At 44.6% G+C, this 10,901-nt stretch overlaps 1 protein-coding gene across 1 annotated transcript in view; it reads left to right on the forward strand.

Annotated features, from left to right (window-relative positions):
- Nucleotides 1-10,052, forward strand: part of LOC117255646 (serine/threonine-protein kinase MARK1) — a 35,344-nt gene extending 25,292 nt beyond the window's left edge. Inside the window, exons 13-18 of the mRNA XM_033624766.2 lie at nucleotides 961-1,102; nucleotides 1,201-1,334; nucleotides 6,358-6,443; nucleotides 6,520-6,669; nucleotides 6,753-7,022; nucleotides 9,077-10,052. Coding sequence (XP_033480657.1) covers nucleotides 961-1,102; nucleotides 1,201-1,334; nucleotides 6,358-6,443; nucleotides 6,520-6,669; nucleotides 6,753-7,022; nucleotides 9,077-9,419 — 1,125 coding nt within the window. The 3' untranslated portion in view covers nucleotides 9,420-10,052. The remainder of the gene's footprint in view (nucleotides 1-960; nucleotides 1,103-1,200; nucleotides 1,335-6,357; nucleotides 6,444-6,519; nucleotides 6,670-6,752; nucleotides 7,023-9,076) is intronic.
- Nucleotides 10,053-10,901: the final 849 nt, after the last annotated feature.

A 10,901-nucleotide genomic window follows, 5' to 3' on the forward strand; every position in this document is an offset into this window, starting at 1 on the left:
TTGTGGGAACAAGTTAATACCTTTTGGGAACAAGTTTATATATTGTGGGAACAAGTCAATACCTTTTGGGAACACATTTATATATTGTGGGAACAAGTTAAAATATTGTGGGAACATGTTAATACCTTTTTGGGAACAAGTTTTTTATATTGTGGGACAAGTTAATACCTTTTGGGAACACATTTATATATTGTGGGAACAAGTTAATACCTTTTGGGAACAAGTTAATACCTTTTGGGAACAAGTTTATATATTGTGGGAACAAGTTTATATATTGTGGGAACAAGTTAATACCTTTTGGGAACAAGTTAAAATATTGTGGGAACAAATTTATATATTGTGGGAACAAGTTTATATATTGTGGGAACAAGTTAATACCTTTTGGGAACAAGTTAAAATATTGTGGGAACAAGTTAATACCTTTTTGGGAACAAGTTTTTAATATTGTGGGACAAGTTAATACCTTTTGGGAACAAGTTTATATATTGTGGGAACAAGTTAATACCTTTTGGGAACAAGTTAAAATATTGTGGGAACAAGTTAATACCGTGTGGGAACTAGTTAAAATATTGTGGGAACAAATTTATATATTGTGGGAACAAGTTTATATATTGTGGGAACAAGTTAATACCTTTTGGGAACAAGTTAAAATATTGTGGGAACAAGTTAATACCTTTTTGGGAACAAGTTTTTTATATTGTGGGACAAGTTAATACCTTTTGGAAACAAGTTTATATATTGTGGGAACAAGTTAATACCTTTTGGGAACAAGTTAAAATATTGTGGGAACAAGTTAATACCGTGTGGGAACTAGTTTATTATCTTGTGGGAACAAATTAATGTCACGTTGGAACAAGGAATTGGAGGAACAAGGACAGGAGATAAAATCTTCTAACAACTCCAGCCTGTAACTGGGCCAGTCTTCTACCCATAATCCTCTGCTGTGACTGTCCCCACTAGTTTGAAGGCAGCGAGTCTTTGTCCAGCAGTAGCCTAGTTCATAGGTCACGACCCAGCAGCGACCTCAACGGCTCCAGCCAGTCCCCCGCCCATTCTCGCAACGCACCGGCCAATCAGAAGCAGCGGCGCTTCAGCGACCACGGTGAGTTTCTGTCCAGACGTGACCGAGCTGGTCCAAAGCTCTGGGGACATTAGAGTGTTAACCTCAGGCCTCTGTTTGCTGTCTGTCCTGTGTCTCAGTGGCGCCCTCTGTCCCCCCATCTGTCTCCTACACCAAGCGTTCTCATGCCAGCAGCGTAGAGAGCGACAGGAAGGACGAGCCGGCGTCACCAGTGGGAGCTCCAGACCGCAGGAGGTCAGCCACCGCCTCAGGGGTGAGAGGATTCAGATACCAGGTCCAAACCAGGTCCAAACACCAGGGTTGTCTCGAGTATCACTTAGTCTGAGCAATCTAATGGAATATGGTCCAAATGACACAGGACAGGACAGGATAAGGACTACCACACTGATAATGCTGGAACAAACTGTAGAGACATGGCAGTCCAACATGTTTGTGTTTATTTGTCTCCTCTTTTGGGAGATCTATGTTACGTTTTCAAAAATGCAATAAAGAAAAAAGCCGTGGGTGAGCATCAAACATTTTGAACAAACGCGTCAGCTCTCAGCGCTTCCGTAGGAATATGCGTCTGATCGTATTGTTTCATTGAGTTTGTATGAAATCACGCTGTCTCTAAAGTTCACCTCACACGGTTCAGCACAGCTAAAACCAAGTGAAGTGTGATCGCCACTTTAAAGCTTAATCCTGTTAGTCTTTGTTTTGAGTTTGTAAAAATGAGGGTCACGATGCAACATGTCTTTTACCACAACATTAACTGTAACCTATGAGAACATGGTGGAATACAGAAACATTGATCACGGTGTGATGGATGACCTCAGTGATTTACAGCACAGTTCAACACAGTTTTCTTATGGCCTTAAACACGTTGACTCATTCATGAAATGTTGGTAAATCTGTGAGTAGATTTGCACACAAAAAAACTTGGGACTAAAAACCTGCACCGTATTCATGAACGCAGCAGAAAACTCAGATTTGATCACAGGCACGTGTATGTTTATGAATGTTAATCAATCATAAATTGGCAGCATGCTCCTGCTAGTCAGCAATTAGCATACATCCCTGAATCCTGAATATCCAGTGACACCACATACAGAGGTGATAATTACTGTGGACAGGTGCATCCTGTCGACCTGTGAACATGGAGGAAACAAACAAAGACAGAGACAGAAAGAAAAACTTTCCTGACGCAGAGACTGAAATTATTTATCATTTTGCCCGCTGTGTAGATAGGTGCCCTTTTTGGGTGAGAGGCAGGGTTCACCCTGGACAGGTCACCAGACTATCACAGGGCTGACACATAGAGACAGACAACCATTCACACTCACATTCACACCTACGGACAATTTAGAGTCACCAGTTAACCTGCATGTCTTTGGACTGTGGGAGGAAGCTGGAGCACCTGGAGGAAACCCACGCTGACACGGGGAGAACATGTCAGAGCACCTGGAGGAAACCCACGCTGACACAGGTAGAACATGTCAGAGCACCTGGAGGAAACCCACACTGACACAGGGAGAACATGTCGGAGCACCTGGAGGAAACCCACACTGACACAGGGAGAACATGTCGGAGCACCTGGAGGAAACCCACGCTGACACAGGGAGAACATGTCGGAGCACCTGGAGGAAACCCACACTGACACAGGGAGAACATGTCAGAGCACCTGGAGGAAACCCACACTGACACAGGGAGAACATGTCGGAGCACCTGGAGGAAACCCACGCTGACACAGGGAGAACATGTCGGAGCACCTGGAGGAAACCCACGCTGACACAGGGAGAACATGTCAGAGCACCTGGAGGAAACCCACGCTGACACAGGTAGAACATGTCAGAGCACCTGGAGGAAACCCACACTGACACAGGTAGAACATGTCGGAGCACCTGGAGGAAACCCACGCTGACACAGGGAGAACATGTCAGAGCACCTGGAGGAAACCCACGCTGACACGAGGAGAACATGTCAGAGCACCTGGAGGAAACCCACGCTGACACAGGGAGAACATGTCAGAGCACCTGGAGGAAACCCACACTGACACAGGGAGAACATGTCAGAGCACCTGGAGGAAACCCACACTGACACAGGGAGAACATGTCAGAGCACCTGGAGGAAACCCACGCTGACACGGGGAGAACATGTCGGAGCACCTGGAGGAAACCCACACTGACACAGGTAGAACATGTCGGAGCACCTGGAGGAAACCCACACTGACACAGGGAGAACATGTCAGAGCACCTGGAGGAAACCCACGCTGACACGGGGAGAACATGTCAGAGCACCTGGAGGAAACCCACACTGACACAGGGAGAACATGTCAGAGCACCTGGAGGAAACCCACGCTGACACGGGGAGAACATGTGAAGTCCACACAGAAGGCCTCCCCCACCCTAGGTTCAAACCAGGTTGCTGTGAGGCGACAGTGCTAAGCACTGCACCACCCGGCGCCTGCATCTTTTTAATAATTCTATGTTTGCCCGACAGCTGCATCTGAGTCGAGCCTCTGCCCCTCCCTCTTCAGCTTCCTCTGAGTCAGCTGCATGCTAGTTGAGCGCCCTGCAGAGCAGCATTCCGTCTCCCTGACCTGTCGTCATGGGCAGTCAGGAAATCAAAGTGTTTGCCCTCAGCCAGACGCCAAAGTGCTTTCCCACGTCCACAGGTCTTATTAAACCAAAACTGTTTGGGGCTGCGGTGCGTAAAGAGCGCAGAGGAGATGTTATTTTATTTATTCAGAGAGCAGTGTTCTGGGACTCATTATTAGATCAGTGAGGAAATTACCTGGCTTCGAACAATGAACTCTGGACTGTCCGAGTGAGGCTCGAATTCACCACGATGCACTGATACTGTTTTGTTGTGCTTTATGTATGCTCGTTTGTCTGTGTGTAGGTTTTTTGTTTTTTTTTACTTGTTATTTTTATTTATTTTTCTGCAGGTGACAGTCCACAGCCGTTTTCAAAACACACTTGTGTCACGCACTCCAAAAGAAACTTGTTGAAACTTTAAACAATAATTTATTGTACAAAACGGGGGAAACAAACGTTGACAAAAATGGTTCCATAATTCATATTAAATTCAAAAGATAACGAAAAACAGCTACAAGTTAGAGGGAATAGTGATAAAGTGGTAAAACTTGGCATTGATCCACAGCCTCAGACGGATGCGCTCAAGCGTGCCGTGCGCACAAGCTCAGTTGGTAGGCTATACTATATTTGTATATTTTTAACAATGCAATTTAAAAGTTTTGATTTTTATTGATAACCTACATTTACCAACAACAAAAAGACTACATTTAGCACCAAAAAATATGTAAATATGTAAAAATAATAATAATAATAAGTAAATAAAAAAAATAATATCAAATACCAAATTTTCATAACGAATACCTACCCACTAGGGTTGGGAATCTCTCTGATAGACGATTCGATACGTATCTAGATACTCGGGTTACGATACGATTCAAAAACAATATATTTTTAATACAGAGCGATTCGATACAGTGTAGGAACGATACGATTCGATATGATTCTATGGCTAACATTTGTTGATGTAGACATTTATCATACATTATAAAATAAAGAAGCCAATTCTATAAAAGTGACATTCTTACAGTATTTTCAAATTTGTAAAGACCACATCCCCAAGCATTGTTGCTGTATGGCACTGGCAAAAATAAAATATAAAGACAAACAACAACAAAATCACATGTCAAATGTATTTATTTTTAGACATGGACCAAAAAAAGTCTTGCTGAATGAACATCATTTTGTTGGATGGGATCAATATAAAAATGAGAAGAAGTTTTAAACTTTAAGTGAAGTTAACTTTAAGTAAAATTTAAGTGTTTTAAACCTACTTGTTGTGTTGTTTTCATGGTATTGTCTGTGTTTTTGTATGTATCTTATATGGACTTGAGTCTGGAATAAGTAAGTAAGTAAGTAAAATTTATTTATAATAACTTTATAATAAAGTTTATCATAACGCTGTACAATATAAACTTAAAGCAGAATAAAATAATAACATGCAATGTAGGGGCAGAATCTGACATCTCCTGTTATTAGTTGATATCATGGACTGTGATGACTAGCAGCTTATCACTGACAGCATGTCAGACTATTTCTCTGTTTGCTAAACTCTGTGTTTGTCATTTATAAAAAGATAAATCACTTTTCTATAACACATCAATGATATTTCAATGGAATAAATTACTTATTGACTTATTCATACTTCAAAAACAGCATCAATAAGTGATTAACATGGGGGGGGGGGTTTGTGGAAATGTAAACTGCTCGTTTCTCCTCTGACACGTCACATACCTGAGTGCTGCCAGGGCTCGCCTGGTATTTCTGGGCAGTCATGACACCGACGAAGACTTCTTGGACCTGGAGCCAGGCTTCTCGGTCGCCGGCCGGTAAGCCGTTATCATGCGCCGCCGTATTTGACAGGAATACGTATTTCTGTCTGTGTCTGTGACCCCGCGTTCAACCCACAACCGGCAGGATTCGCCTGCAAAAATAGAAGTCCTGCGTATCTGTTGCGGAGGGCTCCGGAGCGCCGCAGCTGTGACGGGCCGGAACGCAGCACAGCCGCAGCCGGTGGAAACACACACATTGACTAGAATTGAATCCTATCGGCTCCGCTGCCGTGCCGGAGCGCAGACGCAACCAACACACATCTGGTGGAAATAGGCCTTTAGCTTCTGCTGCGGCTTGGCTGCTCCCTGGTTTATCCAACCAGCATCAACCAGCTTCTGTTCCTCATCTCCACCGGTCAAGCTGGCGCTGATGTTTACATCCATTATCGTTGTCAGTAATGCCTGCTACGGAGCATGCCGCCGGCTCTCGCGTTGTTTTTGAGATGCAAACTGTTAAAGCCAGTCAACCGATTGCTAGTCTCGCGATACCCGAATCCATGACTCTACAATCGATTCATCTAAGGATTCATGGCTGATTCGTATCGATTGAGGAGGCTGCTACCGACGTAGCCGTATCTTTCGCTTGTCAAATCGGATATCCGGTCGTATCGATTAATCGTTCCCAACCCTACTACCCACAGAAACGAATATCCGAATATTTGGGTACAGCCCTACTTGTATGTTAATCTATAAATAAAGTGTAAGAAATGTGGTGTCATGATGGATTGAGTTTCACAGTGTGGCTGGATTGTCATGTCCTGATTTGCTTCCTGCTCCTCAGAGGATGATCCCTGTAGATTTAATGACCTTTATGACCTGTCAGTGTTGTCAGGTTGGATCAGTAGAATAAAGTGGACTGTGTCTGTTACAGAGCATAACTCGGAGGAACACGTACGTTCATGAGAGGACGAGCGCAGAACGCCACTCGGTTGCTATTCCCAACGGAAAGGACAGCAGGTGAGAGGAATTCTGGGAGTTATTTCATTGATTGCATGCTGTTATTCTTCAAATCAATATTTAATCTCTGTTTCAGTCTACCCGAGGTGCCTGCAGCATCCCCCTTCCCGTCACCTGGGGCAACTGTCTCCTCCACACGCCCCCGTCATGTCAAGTCCATGTCGGCGTCAGGACATCCCATGAAGTCCTGCCTGCCCCCCATTGACGACAACGCAGAGTATCAGAGGTGAATCAGAGTTCTGCTGTTGATTCATTAACCGTGGAAACATCTGTCACTACGTTAACAGCGTCTTCTCCTCCCGCCCCCAGCTCCCCCCAGCAGCCCCCGCCATCACCCTCAGCCTTCAGCGTCACCAGCAGCAACAGCAGCACCACGCCGGACCGGACCCGCTTCCCCCGCGGCTCCTCCAGCCGCTCCACCTTCCATGGCGCTCAGCTTCGGGACCGACGACCCGCCACCTACAACGGCCCGCCGGCCTCACCCAGCCTGTCCACGCACGCCACCACATGGCTGGTCACGCCCCGCCGCGGCACCTCCACCTCCATTATTGGAAAGATCACCTCCAAGTTTGTACGCAGGTCAGTAAGAGCCAGGAAGCTGACGTCATATCAGTTATTACAGAGTTGTTTCTTTAGCGCTCTCACCTTCACCTTGTTTTAAAGTCACTGAAACTCATTTGGCCAGTCGGCTCCTCACCTCGACTGACAACGCTGAACGCAGGATTCTCCGTCATGGTTTAAACTGTTGCCTCTGTGCTGGAGACAGTTGTGGCCGGAGGCATTATGTCGTTGAGTTGTCCGTCTCACTCTCATGAATGCAACATCTCAAGAATGCATTGAAGGAATACCTTCTCATTTGGCACACGTCCACTTAGACACAGTGATGAACTGGCTAGAATTTGGTGGTCAAAGGTCACTGTGACTTTGCATCCGTCTCATTCTCGTAAACTCAATATCTGAAGAAGGAATTGAGAGATTTTCCTTAAATTTGGCACAAATGACGACCTGGACACAGGAATGATTAGATTTGGATGGTGATAGGTCAAAGGTCAAGGTCACTATGACCTTATCTATTTCATTCTTGTGAATGCAATATCTCAAGAATGTATTGAGAGAACACCTTCTCATTTAGCGCAAGCATCCACTTGGACACAGTGATGAATTGGTTTGATTTTAGTGGTTAAAGGTCAAGGTCATTGTAATGTGTCCATCACATTATCACAGAACAAGAATTCTGACTTTGAGGGCTTTGAGGAAATTTCCTCAAATTTGGCAACAAATGACCACTTGGACTCAAGAGTGATATGATTAGAGTTTGATGGTGATAGGTCAAAGGTAAAGGTCACTGTGACCTTGCCTGCCTCATTGTTGCATGTGCGATATCTCAAGAACACTTTGAGGGAATTTCTTCAAGTTTGGCACTAACATCCGTTTGGACTCAAGAATTAACTAATTAGAATTTGGTGGTCACAAGTCAAGGTCACTATAATCTTGTGTTGATCTCATTCATGAGAACGGGATATCTTAAGAAAGCCTTGGGGGAACTTCCTCATATTTGGCGCAGATGTCCACTTGAACCCAAGAATGAACTAATTAGAACTTGGTAGTCAAAGGTCAAAGGTCGCTGTTGCCATCATTCAAGAATTCATATGCTAATTATGACAAAACTTCACACAAATGTCTAACAGGATAAAGTAATGAAGTGATGACATTCTATATCCAACAGGTCAAAGGTCAGCTTCACTGTGACATCATCATGTTTTAATGTCATAACTCAGGAGCAGATGGGGAGACATTTGGTAAACTTTTGTCAGATAACGGTTAAGAAAGTGCCCATGAAGAATTGCTCTTGCTGTGTTCTGCCTCCACCACAGCACAGTGGGGGTGAAAGGATCTGAAACTGAAAATAAAAAATCTTAAAAATTATACACTTGTCATGTGGACTCTATGTAAATATATTCCAAACCCGTCTGTGTGGAGAGAAAGAAAAAACCTGTTTTTGTGTAATTTTGGTAAACTGTCCCTTTAAGGCTCTGTGTCCACATAGCATTTTTTTTTTTCCCAGCAGAAAAGTGGCGGCAAGGTGCTGGGGAACGCTTCATCCCAGCGCCTCATAAAAAAGCACTGGTGCTGCTTTTTTTAATGATGTGCTGCGCATGGGTTTTGTTTCTATGACAACATCTTGACACTAACATTAGCCAGGTAGCTAACACAACGCTACATAAACACAGGATTGACTACACAGTCAAAAACAAGCTTACACAGCAAACAGTGATAAAATCTCAACACTCACCAGCATCATCTGGTGTCCGTCAGCCAATCTGCTCCCAAAACATGAACTTTTCTGTCTTTGTTGTGACAGTAGACAGTAGCCAAGCTAAAGAGGCGGCAGAGACGTCAACATAACAGTGCTCGGAGTGGCCGCACACAAAAGGTGGAGCACTCTTTTTTTGGAGGCGGCTGCTTATGCTCGCTCCTCATTCAGAACAATTGAAAAAAGATGCTATATGGACACAGGCCTTAGCACAGATTAACGTGGTCATCCTGAAAATGTCAAACATGTCATCTCCACGTTGAGAGCCGCTGCAGCTTCCTGTTCTCTGTTAATGATTTTGTTGGGTCTCATCCTCCAGGAGTTTTGCAAGCGAGCCCAAAGAGGAGGGGCGGGACTCCAAGCCTCGAGCCCTGCGCTTCACCTGGAGCATGAAGACCACGTCCTCCATGGAGCCGGGGGACATGATGAAGGAGATCCGAAGGGTCCTGGACGCCAACAACTGTGACTACGAGCAGCGTGAGCGCTACTCGCTGTTCTGCGTGCACGGCGACGCCCGGCAGGACAGTCTGGTCCAATGGGAGATGGAGGTATGCAAGCTGCCCCGCCTCTCGCTCAACGGCGTGCGCTTTAAGAGGATCTCCGGCACGTCCATCGCCTTCAAAAACATCGCCTGCAAAGTGGCCAACGAGCTCAGACTGTGAAGGGCTCCCAGTCATCATCAAAGGAGAATACCTCTCTGTTCTTCACACAGTGACGCCCCACCAAGTGACGGCGGCCATCTTGTGTTCAGCACGTCGCTAACTGCTGTATGACTCAGAGGAAAAAAACACCTTATTATACCCAACACACTTACTATTTAATGTTATCACTAAATGTTTGCCAGTGAAACCAAATAATCCAGCTGATGTTCGGCAGGTTGACGAGGCTGATGAGGGTGCTTGTTTGCTGTCACGACCTGCAGGAGCGAGACCCTCTGTTGGTTTGTCACTGTTTACCTGCACTTCAGATTTCTACAAAAAACTGAAACATCATGTAAAGTTGAGACAGGTCGACAGGATTAAAGCTGATCACACAGGCAGAGAAACCTGACGAGTCTCTGACTGGACTCTCAACTAAGAGATTAGCTTGTCAGAGAGCCACACGAGTGAAGCAGCAGTTACATGGAGGGAAATGACGACCAAACTTCCATCTGGAGTTTTCTAATATTATTGCAGTGCATGTAGACGTATGCTCTGACTCTCTGCTTCGACCTGAGTGTTAAAATCAGTCATCTGGTTTCTGGAGTGCAGATAAACAGTGAGTGAAACATGACCTCTGCTCCACCTGTGCAACTCTCCTGCTGCAAGAGTATAACAGCGAGCTGTGCGTGCACGTTACACAACCTTAACCAGCTTTATTGGCTTTAAACGTGTGAACACGCTCAAGGAAGGAATCTGACTCTGGTTTTCGTTGACCTTAAATACAAAGAAAATATCCATACAGCTAAAAGCAAGGACGACAAAACTAAACAAGATAAACATTGACCTGCATGTTGGTGAAGATTCTCAGTCATCCAGGTCATGGTAATCATAAGTGCTGTATCGTAGGCAGCTGGACTTGATTGCGTTTCTTGAAGATGTTTCACCTCTCATCCAAGAAGCTTCTAAATGACTGGTGCAGAGTCGCAGGCTTTAAACTCTGTGTGGGTGTGAACCCTTGCAGAGTCGTTGAGGTCACATGTGAGCTCTGAGTTTTAGTTTCCAGAGAAGAAAGATCCCAGCAAGCATTTTTTGGTTTAAAAAACGTCTAATAGCCGTCTGCATGAAGACCTGACGTCTAGGCTAAATCATGGCTGAATTTGGGCTTTCAGTGAAAATTTGGTAGACGTCTAACCATAGCCAAGGTGTAGACATCATCAATTATACAGCTATGTAGAGACCATGTCCAAAAAATGGAGATAAACATATTTTAATTACTGTTGACTCTCCATACGTGATTGAGTATCATACCGCACGCCATCTGCAATGGCGAAAATTACATTTAATCTATTTCAAAATTAAATCGGCTAGATTTGGGTTACATGTAGCCAGACTAAATTGGAGCTAAATATAGTCAATACGTTTAAATCGCGATTATTGCTTGCTGGGATGGTTTGAAAGAAGCCACCTACGTCAAACTGGAACGACCATCGTTAAAGAGAGGAG

Source organism: Epinephelus lanceolatus, chromosome 3, assembly GCF_041903045.1.
Source record: "Epinephelus lanceolatus isolate andai-2023 chromosome 3, ASM4190304v1, whole genome shotgun sequence".
NCBI lineage: Eukaryota > Metazoa > Chordata > Actinopteri > Perciformes > Serranidae > Epinephelus > Epinephelus lanceolatus.